Source organism: Aethalodelphis obliquidens, unplaced genomic scaffold (assembly GCF_003676395.1).
Source record: "Aethalodelphis obliquidens isolate GAN/ISIS:26980383/991018 unplaced genomic scaffold, ASM367639v1 scaffold37, whole genome shotgun sequence".
Classification (NCBI taxonomy): Eukaryota; Metazoa; Chordata; class Mammalia; order Artiodactyla; family Delphinidae; genus Aethalodelphis; species Aethalodelphis obliquidens.
In genome coordinates this window covers 10,022,277-10,041,617 of record NW_020837981.1, presented here as the reverse complement: position 1 = coordinate 10,041,617, position 19,341 = coordinate 10,022,277, and the positions used below count along the sequence as shown (strand labels likewise).

The 19,341-nt window shown below is 41.9% G+C and overlaps 1 protein-coding gene across 1 annotated transcript; it reads left to right on the top strand.

The window, feature by feature from the left end:
- The first annotated feature begins 2,858 nt into the window (after window positions 1-2,858).
- Window positions 2,859-18,650, top strand: VDAC2 (voltage dependent anion channel 2). The gene is made up of 10 exons (XM_027129803.1): window positions 2,859-3,256; window positions 3,461-3,515; window positions 4,600-4,668; window positions 5,543-5,592; window positions 8,733-8,885; window positions 8,982-9,034; window positions 10,000-10,227; window positions 11,537-11,687; window positions 14,456-14,513; window positions 18,080-18,650. The coding sequence occupies exons 2-10, from the start codon at window positions 3,485-3,487 to the stop codon at window positions 18,169-18,171; spliced, it is 885 nt and encodes a 294-aa protein (XP_026985604.1). The 5' UTR covers window positions 2,859-3,256; window positions 3,461-3,484; the 3' UTR covers window positions 18,172-18,650.
- The last annotated feature ends 691 nt before the right edge of the window (window positions 18,651-19,341 follow it).

The window sequence follows — 19,341 nt, the reverse complement described above, 5'->3', positions numbered from 1 at the left end:
GCTTATAGGACAACTCTATTTAGAGTTGGTGGTCCCTGGCTCCTCATACTTATTTGAAATTGAATCATCCTCTTTATCTTCACACTTGTCCCTCTTCCCATAGCCCTTCCAACAATGAGGGAGACCGTTGTCCTCCCAGCTGCTCAAGCCAAAAATGTTGCTCCCAGCCACCCTAGACTCCTCCTTACTTGCTGCTTTCAGGACCTTAGTCATTCGACTCCAGCAAATATCTTTAGACTCATATTGCAATTTTTTTTTTTTTTTCAGTATGCAGGCCTCTCACTGCTGTGGCCTCTCCCGTTGCGGAGCACAGGCTCCGGACGCACAGGCTCAGCGGCTATGACTCACGGGCCTAGCTGCTCCGCGGCATGTGGGATCTTCCCGGACCGGGTCACGAACCCGTGTCCCCTGCATCGGCAGGCGGACTCTCAACCACCGCACCACCAGGGAAGCCCCATCTTGCAAATTTTTCTACAGGTTTTTCCAGCTTTACTTAATTACTTGTGGTTTCCAAGCGATTCTTGCCACTTCAAGCCCCTGTATGGCTTTGCATATGCCTCTTTCTAGAATTTTGCTTTTCCATCCTTGATCTGTTGGCTTTCCAATTTTGATAAGTCCTACTTTCAAACTTTAGTGCAAGCGTCTCCTCAGTCTAACTGTGCCCACAGTACTCTGTGCTTATGTTTAGCATCGTCCTTGCAACTCCTGAATTCTCCATCCTACTTTGTAGGGCAATTCTCCATGGTATTTCTACATGTCTTGTGACAGCTTTTATCTCAAACTATCTTCTTAAGAATGTTCGCATAGCAAACAGCCTTGGGAGACAGGGGTAGTAACTCCCTCTGGGACAGGAGGCAGAGGGCAGATTTTATTTCCAGAGAAGTATAATAATGTATGTCTCTGGGGCAAAGACTGGGCAGGTTAGCAGCTCCTGATAAGGCAGGAGGTTTTCTGAGCTTAGGATTCCTCAGCTGTGACACAAATGCATGGTGTGCAGTTTCTACCTAGGGTGCTCTGCATTACCCCTGTGGAACACAGAGGGCAAGGGGAACTGATGTGAACATGAAGCTTATGCTGCCTGCTGAGCCATACATAATAAAGTCCTTTGTCTGACCTTCAAGTTTCATGTCTTCTGCCAGCATCTATGAACCTATGAAACTGTGGCAGGCTGACTTGCTAGCTTGCACATAGGGAAAATCCTGGACTCTTCCCAATTCTTGACACCTCTCCACATGCTTGACTGTAAGTGCCTTGAGAGCAAGAGCTGTGTCTGAATGGACTTTGCTTCCCTTGTGGGTGACACAAGGTAGTTGCTTTATAAGCGTGGCTGCTACTAATGATGTTTCGGTCTAAATGGCTTTGGAGGTAAGCACTCAGATATATTTACTGAATCCAACTTTGAAATAAATTGCCATGATTCTGCTGCTGGTTATTAGATATTGTGTACATTCCTTGGAGTTGTAGAGGGTGAAGGCTCAGATCTGTGTTCTGTGGCACAGTGAAATTCTCTGGGGGTTAAAAATGCTAGATAGTTCACAGGGTGTTAAGCCCTACTGCAGGTAATGAAGGTGGCTGAGCAGAGTCTAGGTTTTTCTGGGAGGTGGTATATTATGCTGCAGTTGTGATGGGATGGCATTCTCTGCCATTAGCCTCACAGTAGCATCAAACATGGCCAGAGCAGACCAGTCCCCTGTGGAACCAGACTGATTTCAGACCAATCTGTCTGAGCTTGAATGAAGGAATTTATCAGTGCTTCTGGTGCTTGAACTTTTAAGAGCAAAGGCTCTTCCCTTCTTCTAACCCTTTGCAATGACTAATCCCAACCATGACTAGGCAAGATTGCTGGCGGGGTTTGCTCGTGGGAGGGAAATCCACCAGGCTGCAGCTTTAATCCGGCTTTGCATTGTGGAAGCCTGTCTAGCTATCCTTTTTTCCTGGTTTAGGAGGAGATGGAACCTTGTCAGCATTTGAGCTGAGGTGGCTTTCAGAGCCAGAGTCAGGGGTCAAAAGGCTTTGCGCATAGTCTATGGCCAAATGGTTATTAAAGACCACTTCATCCCATTTAAACCTATAAATAAACTGGGGTACAAAGGGGATAAATCGCTGATAATTGGCGATCGATTCCGGAGCCTAAATTGACTCTATTTCCATCTCAGTAGACGCCTCACTTTTTCTTATTCCCTTGGCTCCCTCACTCTTCCTGCATACCCAGGGAACTTGAGTGCAGCATTCTAATGCTTGGTCAGCATGATTCCTAAATTTTCTAGCAGGCTTGACTCACTAAGACAGCTCCAGTTCCCTGAGTGTGTAAAGCAGTCCCACCTCTAAGCGAGACGGAGGCGTCAGAAAAGGAACCCTAGGGCGTGAGCCGGGGAAGGGGGGCGTGCGGGGCAAGGCGGGGCACCCTGAGACGTGCTCGCCTGTTTAGGGAGCGGCAACCCAAGAGAGACTCTCAGGTCGAGTCCCGCCCTGCATGGCGATTACACGGTGGTGGGAGGCGGACGAAGGAGGGAGTGCGCAAGGGGCGGGAGGTGCGTCTCTGTGCCCCACTCGTTTCTCCCTGGGCCAGGAGAGAGAGACAGTCTTTCAGAAGCGCACGCTGCACTTGCTCAGTGTAGAAGGGGTAACGCTCAGCTGACTCCCTCCTAGACTGGGGATTGGCTCTGCAGGGTGTGCCACGCACAGGGTGTACGAAACTCTCCGAAGGGAGTTGGAGAGAAGTACTTGACCCGGGGTGCGCGGCGGCGCGCTCAGTCGCGCCCAGTCGCGCCGAGCCCCGCGCAGGCACGCGCCTGAAGCCCCGCCCCGCCCGTGACGAGCGCGCGCGGGGCCTCTGCCCCATCCCTCGCCCGCGCGTTCCCCTCCACGCTGCCTCCGCCGTTCCCCGCCCCCTCGCCTCAGGGGCTGCCCTCGTAGCTGCCTGACTTGAGGTCCGGCAGCTTCTGCTTTTCCTGCCCCTGCCGAGGGACCGAGGGAGCACACCCCGTGGGCAGCGGTGCTCTCGGAACACGTGGCCATCTCGGAGCAGGTTGGAGTGAGCAGCGGGCGGCGCTGCGGGGACAGGCGCGGTGGGCAGCCCCAGGGGCAGCGGCAGGGTCCTGGCGGGGGGAGGACAGGGTTGCGGCGGGCGGAACGGTGTCTCCTTCACTTCGCCCTCCAGCCGCGGCAGCTGCAGCGGGACGCAGAGCTAGCCGAGCGGCCTCAGCTGCTAGCGGAGCGGCAGCGGTGCCTCCCCCTCCCCCCAGGAGACCACCAGGTACCGCCGCGCCCGCCTCACTCGGACCTTGGGGCCTAGGCCCCGGTGGCCAAGCAGGACGCCTGAGCCGGACTCGGGGTCGGCCCCGACTCCCTAAGATGGCCGCGCTGCCCTGCGGCCCCTCTCCCCTCTGTCTGAGACCCCCTTCTGGTCCCTTGATTCGCCTCTGAGCCCCGCTGACCGCACTTCTTGTCCCTCCCTCAGATCACCTCTCCTCGCGGCCTCGCCATGGCGACCTCCGGACAGACCTGCCCGCGGCGTAAGTAGAGCGATCTCTGCGGGATGGGGCGGCGGTGTCTGGGCAGCCGAAGCCTCCCGACCAGAAAACCGCAGCTTCTTTCCCCCTCTGTCTTCAAGGGCTTGGAAGTTCGCCCCTTTCGGTAGCCATTCCACCGTCTGACTTCCCTGGCTTTGCGGAGGAGGGGCTGGGTGGTTGGATCTCGGATAGCGGGACTGACTAGGCCTGGGGAGCTGGTCTGTGGACGCATTCACGTTCAGCTTTGACGAACTGAGAAGCAGAAAGTTATTAATTATCGGGTTCAGCTTTTGCAGGATTGGATCGGTCACGTTTTTAGAGGAAGTAGTAACCCCCCGTGTGAGGGCGCAAGGTCATTCATTACATGTGCTCCTAAGGGCGTGGACGTGCTATGTAGGATGAATGAGCTGGTGTAACGACCTCAGATTGCTTGCCCTTAAGCCTCACAGCGTGGGCCGAGGACTTGAGTGTCATACTAATATGTTTAAAGTGCATTTGATATTTAGTTGATGTAGGCGCTTGAGTGAAACATAAATGGCTGTATTTTTTTTTTTATGTTTCAATATTTAAGTTTCAGAAGTATGACCTATCTTTCTCTTTCTATTTCGGAATATTGGTTTTGATCTCCGTGAGGATACTAAAGGTTGAATAGGGGGGAGAGGGACTTGTCTTAGTTTTTAATCTTATCTCATTTGGTTAAATCACATTCCAGTGAATTTTGGCAGGTATATCTGTATGTACAGATACATACGTGTGTATGTGTTTGATTCTTTGTACTAGTCTCATCCTAGGAAGTGAGGCTACAGGCACTGTGTAAATTTAGGAATAGAAAATATTTTTATATATTTTGGAGGGAATTTTCCAAGTTTGTATAAACACTTAACTGTGATTATCTATTTTAGAAATAAGCCTTTGGTGCTGATACCTCCTTCATGGATCATACTAGACTACAGTGTTATTATAGATTCTAGTGGTATCAAAACTAAGTTGGACTGCTTGGTTTTAAAGGTAGCAGTGGGTCATAAGCTAGTTCTTGGACAGACTGGGAGAACAGGGACGTTAACACTGGAATGTTTCTTCCCACCAGCAATGTGTATTCCTCCATCATATGCTGACCTTGGCAAAGCTGCCAGAGATATATTCAACAAAGGATTTGGTAAGAACTGTTTTAAAAATTTTAGATCTGAAGCGAAAATGTGTGTTTGGATTGCTTAGTGAATTAGTAATTTCTTCAGATTGTAAATATCTTGCTGCAGTAATTCTTCTGTTAGCTACATTTAAGATAACATTTCTTTTAAAAGAGTACTGTAACAATCCACATTTCCCTCCATCCCACATTTCCTCCCTCCATCCCAATTTCCTCCCTTTTTTCATACTTTAGTTCAGGGAATTTACCTTTAAGAAAAAAAAAAACAATTGTGCTTTCATTTCCTTCGGATGTAGTTTAGGCCTTGGTTGACTAGAATTACGATGTTTTACTGCTTTTGCTTTTATGGTGGTGACTCATAAAGGGTTATGGGTTTCTGCAAATAAATTTGGGTTTTGTTAAAGATTTTGTTCCACACCCCACCCTCCCTATCCTTTAGATTATTTCCCCAGTTGTTCAGATTATTAATTCCAAAGCGAGGTATGCCTTTGAGATAAATGTTCTAAATGCCTGTATCATAATAAACTATTGACTATTCTGATCTTTAAGTTGAATAGATTTTCTGATCTGATGTTTAGGTTTGAAAAGCATGTTTTAATAAATGTTTTGATAAGATGATTTGGAAGCTGTTTTTGAGGGTGGGTGCCAAATACACGCCAACATACTAGGAGAGCTTCATAGAGATGTTCTGTCCTTTACATGTTAGTTTACATAGAATAATTTAATTTGTTTTCATTTAAATATTGTATATCAACACACATTTTTATCCCCCTCTGAATATGTGAAATGTTTCTGGTTTTTGTTTTTTTAAATGTAGTCAGCTGTTGGTATGCATCTTTTATACAAAAAGATCATTTTGTTCTTTTTTGCTCTCTACTTGAAGGTTTTGGGTTGGTGAAATTGGATGTGAAAACAAAGTCATGCAGTGGCGTGGTGAGTGTTAGTTATTTGATAAGTTCTGACGAGCCTTTATACAATTTTTCAACCCATAAGATAGTCATAACTGAAAGATGTCTACACATTTTATCTTAAAGAAGGGGCAAAAGATAATTTCGTTTTAAGGGAATTTTATCTTGATTGTTTTGGCTTTGGATATGATTTCTGATTTTCATGTGGTCTTTTGCCATATTACTTTGTATGCTCAAGGAACTCAGGAAAGACACTGGTCATGTGGGATTCTGTTTACTTAGTAAGGTTGCAAGCTTAAAGGCAGGGAACCTGTTATACTTTTTTGTAACCCCTTCTTTTAATGCCTGTGGAAAACATTAAGAGTTCTGGGCATAAAAATATTCAGTAACTTAATTTGAGTGTACTAATCGTTTATGTAATGGTCATATTCTAGCAGCCCGCCTTGGGGAAGATTTCCACTTGTATTTTGTGAATTTAGAGAGTCCTAAATTTGAGTATTTTTAAAGAGGTTACTATTTTGATATTTGGATGTCTTGATCTTGCCTAACAAACTCCCTCAAAGAGAGTAAAGTAAAATTTAATTTTGTGTAATTTTTTTCTTCTAAAAGTTTTTGTTTGGGGATTGTTTTGGGGATGGGTATAGTGTGTGCATATTGAATATTATTGGTTATTTTGATAAATTCTTCCTACAGTTGTTAACTCCCTTAGTGCATATAACTGGTATTTATTTAAATTAATCATTTTGTAGTTTCTCAATGCCTAGACTTGGATTTCTGGGGTTTTATATTGGTCGCATCTGTTTTTTGGTTTCTTTGGTCTGAAAGGAAGCCTGAGTATTTAGTGTGGTTGAGTGACTTACTTGCTCAAGGTAACAGGTTACAGAGCAGTGACTTAGTGTTTGTTTTGTGTTCCCTCTCTTAACCTATTGCCCCTTATAAACCACTTGCTGTGTATTTGCTGAAACACAAAAGGCCTTCTAAAAGTAGAAGACTCAATTCTTGTGTTTAAAAAGCTTGCTTGCTGGCTGGAGAGACAAAATAAACTTTAAAGTAGGGAACAGTCAGAGCAGTATATCTAGTACTAGATTGTTTGATAAATCAAAATCTTTGTTGGAAAGGAAAGGCTTATTGTGGATAGGAATTTTATAAAATTAAGCTTAAGAACATGAAGGATATATAAGAGCTTGATTAGATATGGTATATTTTAATTTACATTTAATGTATGTAATTCAAAAACATGGTACTGATCTTGTAATATGTCCCTGGCCCCAAATAGTCGCAGTCGCATTTCTCACCTGAACTGCAACGATGTCTGGGCCACTGCAGAAGGTAGAAGCCTAAATATCTTGGTGAGGAGTGAAAGGGAGGGTATAAGCTCCACCAGTGGTATCATCTGACCCATTTCTGGTCCCAGATCACAGTGTGATCTTCTTGGTTTTGTGTCTTGAGGACTCCTTGGCATGTACTTGGCATGTATATAAGCTGGCTCAGTCTGTGGGCTGATGGGTGGCAGTGGGTGGGGCCTTAAGAATCATTAATCATTGTCACTCAGGACTAAAAATAGCTACTCATACACATTTGCATTTCAATTATCTGTTAGAACAGGCTCCATATATATTATATTGTTTTAGTAATGCATTCCTGTTGTGTAGAGCATGTGAAAATGTGCAAAGCTTTCAAAGTCTTAGTCCAATTTAATCCTCCAGAAGTAAGTTTTGTTATTACAGTTGAGGTAACTGAGACCCAGAAAAGTGTCTTCCTCAGTGTTACTCATTTAGTAAATGCCAGGCAGAACTGGATGTCAGGACTCCTAATTTCATATCCAGTGTTCTTCCCTAACACAATTTGGTGCTTTTTAGTATGGGCATGAGTGCCAAGCTTTGACTTGAAATTTCTGTTACTGAAAGCATCTAATTTCAGGAGATTGTATATAAGACCTAAAGAATTGAGTCTGTTTCACGGCAGAGCGATAGTTACACAAATGCTCTGTTTTCTAAGTGAAGGATGATTGGTCTTTTCTCCTTTTGATAGAGTTTTTGGTATTTCCTCATTCTGCAGGTATCACAATTTCAGGTCGAAGGCTTTTCTTTGTTAGTTCAGATCAGCCATCTTTAAATTTGGCTTTCCAATGACCTTAAGAGTATAACCATCATTAGCAGTCAGATCAGAACCCTCAAAGGGCATTTTTAACATTTTATCTTGGAAGATTTCAGTTGCTTGCCTGTATACTAAGCTCTGAAAGGTTAGATTTCTGGATTATCTGTAGCAGATTTTGAATTTCAGATAAGCCCTCTCCATATTATGCCTTCCTTTTCAGTTGGTGTGCAATTAGGGATTGGCAAGTTATTTATATTTGCTACAAACATAAGATTATATAGTACATTTCAAATTGATCACTGCATAGGTTGTTTTTTCTACTAATATCATCTGTTGTACAGAGTATAGTTTATATTATGCATGATATAAATCAGTTATAGAGTAAATCTCCTACAATTTCCCTCCCCGTTTTTTTTTTTTTAATGAGAATGTAAAGATGGTTGGGAAGGCATTAAACCTGATGAAGACTCTTTATGTCAGAAACAGAATATTGAGGTTACCAAAGAATTAAAAAAAAAAACCTTTTGTGGCATAGATTCTTACAGTGGGGTGCTTTCCTTTTAAGGATTTTCAGGAACCATTTCATAGTAAATTGTGTATAAACTCAGATTTTAATGAAGGGGGTCTGTGATTAGCCATACTGACCTATTTAGTGTCTCATTCAATATCAGGCAGATTGGAAGCAGTACTAAAACATCCATCCTCCCCCACTGATTTTTTTTGAATCCCAAATAAAATCACCTTAGCAGAAGTTTCCTTAAAAGTCGTATAGTTTGTTGTTCACTTGAGAATCAGATACAAGTAACTTTTGATCCATTGGTTGGAAATGTCAGCAGTAGTAAGATGTAGTCAGTAACTTACAGGCTAATTTGTCACTGTTGTATATACTCAGTAGCAGAGGGTAGGAGTGTTTGGGAAGCTAGAAAAAAGAGGATTAGTGAAATAATTGTGTTTCAGTGGGGTTTTGTGTGTGTGTGTGTGTGTGTGTGTGTGTGTGTGTGTGTAAATTAGGAAGTGGATTCTTCTAGGCTTACGAGAAAGTTCCTGAAGTTTGTCTTGTCTTCTTAGGAATTCTCAACATCTGGTTCATCTAATACAGACACTGGTAAAGTTACCGGGACCTTGGAGACCAAATATAAATGGTGTGAGTATGGTCTGACTTTCACAGAAAAGTGGAACACTGATAATACTCTGGGAACAGAAATCGCTATTGAAGACCAGGTAACATTTGAAAATGTGCTGTAGTATTAATTATTTTGTTTTTGTATTTCAAAAAAGAAATAAAGTTGAAAACAAATTCTTTTTCTCTCGAAATAGATTTGTCAAGGTTTGAAACTGACATTTGATACCACCTTTTCACCAAACACGGGGTAAGCATGGCATTTTTATCTGCTTTAAATTGAAAAGCATTCTTCTTTGGTATATTTAAGAAAGGTGCACATTCAGGTGCCTTGTGGTGGTGAATTTCTGTTTCTGCCTTTGGAGCATGAGCAGTATGGTTGTTGACTTGCCTTCAAATATTTGCCTCTTATTGTGACACTAACTTGGGTACCTAACATGTTTTTTATAGGCTTTTGTGACTGATAACCAGTTCTGCAAAGCAGTCTTCCTATGGTGGTGGTGGTCCAGTCGCCCCTTGTGCCTTTTAGTTCATTGAGCCATGTTTTTTTTTTTACCTCTTATGATTATCTTGTTATCTCTTATACAGGCATACCTTGGAGATATTGCAGGTTTGGTTCCAAACCACTGCAATAAAGTGAATATTGTAAAAAAGCGACTCATAACGGATTTTTTGGTTTCCCAGTGCATATAAAAGTTATGTTTACACTATACTGTTGTCTGTTAAGTGTGCAGTAGCATTATGTTGGGGAAAAAAACAATGTACATACCTTAATTAAAAAATACTTTATTTCTAAAATATACCAACGATCATCTGAGCCTTCACCAAGTCGTAGTAGTAACATCAGAAGATCAGTGACCACAGATCACTGTTAACAAATAAAATAATAATAATAAAGTTTGAAATATTATGAGAACTACCAAAATGTGACAACAGCAACACAAAGTGAACAAATGCTGTTGGAAAAAAACACCCAAACAGATCTGCTTGGTGCAGGATTGCTACAAACCCTCAATTGCTACAAACCCTGCTACAAACAGGTGCGGGGGGGAGGGAAACACAGTAAAGTGAACTGCAGTAAAACAATGAAGTGTGCCTGTACTCCCCAGTTACAGTGAGGTTCATTTAAATCTGTTTTGTGCCCTCTATGCAGAAGTTATGTCTGTAAATCTTTCCCACTGACATCAGTTTTAAGACAGTTTGTTCTTTTTCCAGAAAGAAAAGTGGTAAAATCAAGTCTTCTTACAAGAGGGAATGTATGAACCTTGGTTGTGATGTTGACTTTGATTTTGCTGGACCTGCAATCCACGGTTCAGCAGTCTTTTGTTATGAGGGCTGGCTTGCTGGGTACCAGATGACCTTTGACAGTGCCAAATCAAAGCTGACAAGAAATAACTTTGCAGTGGGCTACAGGACTGGGGACTTCCAGCTACACACTAATGTGTGAGTATTTCTTTTGTGGGATATTATGATGTAGGACCTCAAAGTGGTATTGATGTCTCCTGTCATCTCCTGTGAATCTGAGTACAACCTAAAGGAATTTTCTTAACATAAAAAGATCATCCTTGGGCATTTCTAGAATGCCCTTCAGAAGTGTACAGTAAAAACCATTAGTCTGAGTTTTGGTGCTGAGAGAGTAAATGTTCATTTCACATGAGGCTTGATGTGCTTTGGATTTTTAGAAGAGGCTAAGATGGGAGTTCCTTGGTGGTCTAGTGGTTAGGATTTGGAGCTTTCACTGCCGTGGCCCGGGTTCTGTCCCTGGTCAGGGAACTGAGATTCCACAAGCTGCATGGTATGGCCAAAAAAAAAAGGCTAAGACATTGCCAAACTCTATGTGCATTCATTTGACTTCATTGTCTGTGATGTGTGAGGTGCTCATTTGATAGGATTACCTAAAATGTATAGAGTTTTTACCTAACCCAAATTAAATGTATATGTAGAAAGGACTTAAAAAGAATTTTTTCCCTTATAAAAATGATGCATTGGTATATAACAGAAGTACAAAGAAGAAAACAAAAATGTTTCATAATCCCACCGTCTAGACATATAACTTTTGTTAATTGTTAATGCTTTGGTGTTTCATCTTTTTATATGTGTGTATATAAAATACATACCAAAAAGGCTGTTTTTAACCTCCCCCACCTTAATACATTTTGATCATTTTCCTGTAGCATTATGTATTCTTAGTGATGGTTAGTGGCTGCATGATAATTTTTATAGATATACCATGATTGATTTGACCAATCCCTGTTTTTGGACATAAGTTGGGAAAAGTCCTTTGATGACATTAAAAAAAATTTTTTTATTTATTTAGTTTTGGCTGTGTTGGGTCTCCGTTGCTGTACGTGGGCTTTCTCTAATTGCGGTGAGCGGGGGCTGCTCTTCATTTCAGTGCGCGAGCTTCTCATCGCAGTGGCTTCTCCTTTCGCGGCGCACAGGCTCTAGGTGTGTGGGCTCTGGAGTGCAGGCTCAGTAGTTGTAGCGTATGGGCTTGGCTGCTCCGCAGCATGTGGGATCTTCCTGGACCAGGGCTCGAACCCATGTCCCTTGCATTGGCAGATGGATTCTTAACCACTGCGCCACCAGGGAAGCCCCGAAAAGACCTTGTAAAACTAAAGTTTTCAGTGGAACACTAGAGACCCATGTAAGCAGTGGCTTTTATTTAAATGTAATGCTACAGTATCAGCCTTGTGCCTTAGACATTGTTACATTGTCTAGTCTAGGTTGACTAATTTAAAATATCTTATAGCAATGATGGGACAGAATTTGGAGGATCAATTTATCAGAAAGTATGTGAAGATCTTGACACTTCAGTAAACCTTGCTTGGACATCAGGAACCAACTGTACTCGCTTTGGCATTGCAGCTAAATATCAGTTGGATCCCACTGCTTCCATTTCTGTGAGTACTGCTGTGGACTTAGAATGGGATTTTGGTTGTGGGACTTAATCTTTGGGTATATTGGATTGTGTTGAATATTTGAACTGTGGTTCACACAATTCCCAGTTTACACACAGATTGGGACTAGAACTCGGGAATGCTGCTTTTTTTTGTTGAGACAGAGATGTTTGCTATCCAGGCCACAGGAGTTTGTTTAAATTAATTTCAAAAGTTGTTGAAGTAGTGTAGATAATAACTATGAGGGCCAAGCCTGTCCAAGCCCAGGGAAGCCAGTATTTTGGGCCCTGGGCAGTTCGCATTCTGGTTGGAAGGTAATAGTACTTTGTTACTTTGTGTTTGTCTTTAATGGTTTACAAAATATCTTCAGATTTGATCTGAGCAGCCAGTGGTACACATGCTGTTTTGCAAGTGAAGAAACCAAAGCTTGGAGAGAGGAATGACGTAGATCACAGCTAGGGAAGGAAGGAAAGAGAGGTAGGGCCAGGACTGGACTTGCATGTCTTTTGATTTCCCTTCTGTCTAGGGTGACTAGGTAGCTCATCCTGCTTTGCCTGGGACTATCCCAACTTTAGCACTGAAAGTCCTGCATCCCAGGAACTCCCTCCCCTCTATTGTGGGTTGGTTGGGTTGCATGGCCACCCTAGTCCTGTCCTTATACTCTTTCTGCTATTTCTTCCTTCAGTCATAGTCGATTGTGGTAGGGGGGAGTACAGTGTCTGAGGGTATAGAGCGCTGGCTCCAGTTTCAGGCAGATCAGCAGCTCTTCCTGTGTGTTAGTTGCTTACAGGTCAGGCACCGTATGTACTAGAATGAAAGAGTTAAACCTTCCGTGAGAGTTATTTCTGTTACATAAAGTCATCTTCATTCCTGAGGACGATATGTTTTGATAATTTAGGCAGTTAAGTTTTAGCCCCATTCTTGTTTTAGCTTAGCAGAGTTGTAATCAGAGAGAATGAGAAGCACCCGGAATGCTTTTCCTGTTGGCAAGGCAGTGATTCATTTATTTTTCCCTTCTCTATTTCTGACTACACTGTAGCAGTAAAATCCTCAGGATTCACACAGCACACTGTGCTGCGGTAGCTACATTGCTATTCTCTTCAAATATATGTCTATGGCACCATCACAGGTTTAATGCCAGCAGAAGATGCAGCTCTCTCACAGTCTAAAATGGGAAGGCAGCTTGGGACCTGTGTGCCAGTGAGTGACTTCTGGGGATTAGTTTGGAAAACTATTGAATATTTAGCATGGTCCGCCTAAGTAGTGCTGCTGTTACCCTAATCAAGCATCACCCAGGAAGCATTGCATAATGCTCCATTAGTTTCATGGTTGACTCCTAAAATAGTAGGAGCTATTTTATTGTTTGGGGCTCTTAATTTGTTTGGCAAAAGATGGTTGCTAGTGGGGCATTTCTTCCTTAGACAAATAACTCACATGGTCATTGGTGGCTCATGAAGACTTGGCTGTAGTGCCAAGTGAATACAAGTTTTGTTTCTGTGACTTTTGCCTGTATAGTTGGATCATTTCTCTCTCAATTGGGCTGTTTTGATATACATTACAAAAGAGTGTAGACATCAAATCATTTCCAAGTCTGTTTTTTTTTTTTTTTTTTTTTTTGCGGTACGCGGGCCTCTCACTGTTGTGGCCTCTCCCGTTACGGAGCACAGGCTCCGGACGCGCAGGCTCAGCGGCCATGGCTCACGGGCCCAGCTGCTCCGCGGCATGTGGGATCTTCCCGGACCGGGGCACCAACCCATGTCCCCTGCATTGGCAGGCGGACTCTCAACCACTGCGCCACCAGGGAATCCCCCAAGTCTGTTTTGATCCCAGAGGCTGTTTGTTACCTTTTTATTACCATAGCACTCAAAATGCTGAAGAGCAAAGTTACCTGACTAGGCAACCTAGGCCATGGAGAGCAGGGTGAGATGCCCCCATTTACAGCCTTAGGCCTCTGGTATGGCTTAAGTGATGTCATTAGTGGGAGAGAAGGGAGCTCGAAGCTTCTCCTGACCATGTCTTCCTCTCCAGGATTCCTTCCAGCCCTTGAAAGTCTGTGACTAAAATCCTAAAATATTAGAATTGTACAAGGAGGGAAGGGGTCTGGATTGGTAAATGATGCCCCTTTGGAACGCCTTCTTAAGCACCGTCTAGTTATATACAGCCAAGACTCAAGGGCATTAATGAGAGGTGTGAGAAAGTGAGGTGAAGGAGTTGTAGTCAGTCTCTTTCTTCAGAGGAAGTGCTTGTCATTTGGAGATTTAGAACATGCATGGTTTAAATTCTTTAGGAATACCCCTGAAAGTAGTGTCGTAGTCACAAAATTAAACTATACATACACATGCCATACTTTGAGGGTGGTGTGTGTGTCAATGTCATGTAGTTAGTGAGCCTGGTGAACTTCCATTACCCACATTCTGGTATGGTCTTATGTGCTAGATTAGACTCAACAAGGACAGTTTTTTTTTTGTTTTGTTTTTGTTTTTTAAGGACAGTTTTTATGAGAGTGCTTAGGCTTTTGTGCTATATGGACAGTTTGGGGTCTGTGGACACATCCCAAAAGATTGCAAGAGTTTTGTGTCCTGCTGACAATTTGAATTTAGTGGATGAGGATTAAGTGGCACCTAGTTTTCGCTTAGCTTAATACAATATTAAATTTTATTAACTCTTGTGGAAAAGTGAATGCGTCATAATTGTATGATAGGGAAACACCCAGGGGCTTTGTCCCTCCATTCAAAAATTTGTCTTACATTTGTTTTTGCATTTTATCTTAGGCAAAAGTCAACAATTCTAGTTTAATTGGAGTGGGCTACACTCAGACTCTGAGGCCTGGTAAGTATTAAGGATTGTTCTGATAGTGGTTTCAAAATTAGTTTCATTTCTCAGCTTCTTTTTATTTATTTATTTTTTAAATGGAAACTTTTGAGTTTATGCTTTAAAAGGCAGTATTAAGAGAATGAAGACATACCATAGACTGAGAAAAATGTTTGCAAATCATACAAAGGACTTGTACCCATAACATGTAAAGAACTCTTAAAACTCATTAATAACTATGACAAACAACCCAATCAAAAAATGGCAAAAGACTTGCAAAGACATTTATATGAAGACATACAAATAGCTAATTAGCACAGGAAAAGGTGCTCAGTGTCATTAGTCATTAAGTAACTGTAAATTAAAACCACAGTGAAATACCACTGCTACCCACTAGAATCGATATAATAAATCATTAGAAAATAACAAGTGTAGATGAAGATAGGGAGAAGTTAGAGCCCTCATACAGTGCTGGCATGCACATAAAATATTACAGACACTTTAGAAAACAGACTGTTAGATTTTTTTTTTTAAATAGATCTTTCTTGGAGTATAATTTCTTCATAATACCATGTTAGTTTCTGTTGTACAACAAAGCGAATCAGCCATATGCATACATATCTCCCCATATCCCCTCCCTCTTGAGCCTCCCTCCCATCCTTCCTATCCCACTCCTCCAGGTCATCACAGAGCACTGAGCCGATCTCCCTGTGCTATGCTGCTGCTTCCCACCAGCCAACTGTTTCACATTTGGTAGTGTATATATGTTGAAACTTCTCTCACTTCGTCCCAGCTTCGCCCTCCCACCCCATGTCATCAAGTCCGTTCTCTTATGTCTACCTCTTTATTCCTGCCCTGCAACCAGATTCATCAGTACCATTTTTTTTTTTTTTTAAGATTCCATATGTATGCTTTAGCATATGGTATTTGTTTTTCTCTTTCTGACTTACTTCACTCTGTATGACAGACTCTAGGTCCATCTACCTCACTGCAAATAACTCAATTTCATTTCTTTTTATGACTGAGTAATATTCCATTGTATATATGTGCCACATCTTCTTCATCCATTCATCTGTCGATGGACATCTAGGTTGGTTCTATGTCCTGGCTATTGTAAATGGTGCTTGCAGTGAACATTGGGGTGCATGTGTCTGGTTTTCTCAGGGTATATGCCCAGTAGTGGGATTGCTGGGTCATATGGTAGTTCTATTTTTAGTTTTTTAAGGAACCTCCATACTGTCCTCCATAGTGGTTGTATCAATTTACATTCCCACCAACAGTGCAAGAGGGTTCCCTTTTCACCACACCCTTTCCAGCATTGATTGTTTTTAGCTTTTGATAATGGCCATTCTGACCAGTGTGAGGTGATACCTCATTGCAGTTTTGGCTTGCTTTTCTCTAATAATTACTGGTGTTGAGCATCTTTTCATGTGCCTCTTGGCCATCTGTATGTCTTCCTTGGTGAAATGTCTATTTAGGTCTTCTGCTCATTTTTTTTTTTTTTTTGTCGTACACGGGCCTCTCACTGTTGTGGCCTCTCCCGTTACGGAGCACAGGCTCCGGACGCGCAGGCTCAGCGGCCATGGCTCACAGGCCCAGCCGCTCCATGGCATGTGGGATCTTCCCAGACTGGGGCACGAACCCATGTCCCCTGCATCAGCAGGCGGACTCTCAACCACTGCGCCACCAGGGAAGCGCTCCTCTTCTGCTCATTTTTTAACTGGATTGTTTGTTTTTTTGATATTAAGCTCCATGAGCTGTTTGTATATTTTGAGGTTAATCCTTTGTTGTTTCAATTGCAGATATTTTCTCCCATTCTGAGGGTTGTCTTTTTGTCCTGTTTATGGTTTCCTTTGCCGCACAAAAAGTTTAATTAAGTCCCATTTGTTTCTTTTTGTTTTTATTTCTGTTACTCTAGGAGGTGGGTCAAAAAAGATCTTGCTGTGGTTTATGTCAAAGAGTGTTTTTCCTCTAAAAGTTTTATAGTGTCTGGTCTTATATTCAAGTCTTTAATCCATTTGGAGTTTATTTTTGTGTATGGTGTTAGGTAGTGTTCTAACTTCATTCTTTTACATGTAGCTGTCCAGTTTTCCCAGCACCACTTATTGAAGAGGCTGTCTTTTCTCCACTGTATGTTCTTGCCTCCTTTGTCATAAATTAGGTGTCAGTATGTGCGTGGGTTTATCTTTGGGCATTCTATCCTGTACCATTGATCTATATTTCTGTTTTTGTGCCAGTACCATACTGTCTTGATTACTGTAGGTTTGTGGTATAGTTTGAAGTTGGGGAGCCTGATTCCTCCAACTCGTTTGTCTTTCTCAAGATTCAGCTGCTTCTTTTCCAAACCTTTCAAGCATACAGAAGAATTGACAGAAAGTACAGTGAACACATGTTTACCTTTTGCCACAGTTTTTTATTCCTTTCCTTTTTTTTTTTATGGTGGGCTGTTTGGAAATTGCAGCTATCATGACATTTCCCTAAATGCTTCAGCATGCAACTCCTCAGAATAAGAACATTGTCCTGCATAACCACAATACTGTTATCACACCTGAGAAAGTTAACAGTGATTCCATATTATTACTTAATATCCGTTCTCTATTTACTTTCCTCACTTGTACCTGAAATGTCTTGTAGTAATTTTTATTTCTCCAGTCATAGTTCACTCATTGCTTTGGTTGTTTGGTCTCTATAGTCTCATTTACTTTACATAGTATTTTTGAGCCTTGCTGTGTTTTCTGGAGCAGTACTTCTCAAATACCAGTGTGTGCATGAATCACCTTGGGAATCTTATTAAAATACATAGGTCTGGGGCGAGGGGTTCTGACTTTCTAACAAGCTCTTAGGTGATGCCAGTGTTGCTGGTTCTTGAACCACCAGTTGAAGAGCAAGGTTCTAAAGCACTTGGAACTTTTCCCCCAGACTTTTTGACTGTTTTGAAACCTAAAGAAAAGAATGGTACCACGAACACTCATACCTTCCCCACGTTGACCAATTACTAACATTTATTTTGTTTTTATTATCTCTCCATGTCTCTATACATAATCCTTCTTTTCTTTTTTCCCCACATATCCTTATGAATTATTTAAATGTTTTCCAAGCACATAGACACATCAGCCCTAGCATACATATCATGAGAGTAAGACATTTTTAACTGCATCATTATAAAGACATCATAACTATAATACTGTTTTCACAGCTAAGGGAATTAACAGTTTGAAATTATACCTAATATATAGTATATATTTGGATTTCTGCACTTGTCCCAAGTGTCTCTTAATTGTAGCTTTTCCTTTCCAGGATCCAGTTATGGTTGTCATTTAGTCTGGATAGTGTATTGAACATGATTGTATTTTCCAGAGCTGTTTGAGCTTTATTATGAAGTTCGTATGCTCTGGGACTTGATTCCTTCCTTACTGTGGATGTGCAAATGAATTGTCTGGTGTCTCAGATACTCCCAAGCGCCCTCTGGTGGCTGGCACTAGTAGGTCATCTGACAAGCTGAGGAAAAGTGACAGGTTGTGGCGTGACTGCAGACTCCCATGAGGTGTTTCAGGCACTTGATAGTTGTCTGCTTTTGTTTACAGGTGTGAAGCTTACACTGTCTGCTCTGGTAGATGGGAAGAGCATTAATGCTGGAGGCCACAAACTTGGGCTTGCCCTGGAGCTGGAGGCTTAATCCAGCTGAAAGAAACCTCTGGGAATGGACATCAGAAGATTTGGCCTTAATATATTTCCAGTGTGACCAGCAGGCTTCCCCCCCACCCCCACCCAAGAAGGTGATCAAAACAAAGGATGATCTAAACAAGAGCTGTATTTTAAATATTTAGGCAGTTACTTGTTAGCTGGTTTCTAGTTGAATTGGTTATCTATCTAGTTACCAATGCTGCAGTCGTGCAGTCACCTATACATTATTTAAATGTATTTAACTGTTAAATGCGCTACCCACCAATAATGAAATAGACCTTTATGAAAACTGTGCAATTGTGTGCATGTTTGTTTTTATGTTTCTTTTAACATTGAATATTGCCATTGAATGAGATGGATCAGTGGATGTTTTAAGATGAGGTTAAAATTTTTTGTTAATTTCAACCATCATTAGAATTACTTTTGGTATCCCAAAACATTACAAATTATGAATAAAACAAGTATACATAATTAATGACTCTTAAGTATTTGCAGAGTTAAAAACTTGGCAGCTAGGGTCAAATCTTCCTTGTTTCTAGCTAGTACTTTATTTTTCCAGTGAGCATTTATTTTGCTCTTTTCATGAATCTGTGCCACAGAGTCCTCTGACCCGAGAGTAACTCCATGAGATTTTTAGACTACAATAAAGTAAGAAGATATATGCCTTCATATCTTCAGTTTGTAAATTTGAAAAATTACATTGGATCATCGTGAACTCCAGGAAGAGTTAGCAAGTGATGAAAAAAGAGAAATGAAGGGATGGTGCTGAAGGTTGTATACACCCACCACACCCCTTTGGGTTATTGCTTTGGAAATGATCCAGGCCCTAGTTAGGTAGGATGGGACGAGGTGTAGGGAAAGGGAGTAAGGCGTAGACAGACAGTGTCAATACCCAGAGGGTCTGTAGAATGCAAGTGTATGGGCCCCAGTGAGAGGTCGTTACTCGTTTCTTTTCAGGCAGGCACTGAGAAGCTTGGGCCTAAGTTTGTGACCAGGGTGCCTTCAGGCTATGTGGCCATTGGCCTTAATCTGGACTTGAGCTGAATGATAGAAATTAATAGATGATTTGGTTGGAAAAGTAGGAAAGAGGAATTTTGATGGCAGAAGTGTTAGAAAGATACCATCAAAGGTTTAGAGAAGGGTTTTGTTGAACAAATTCATA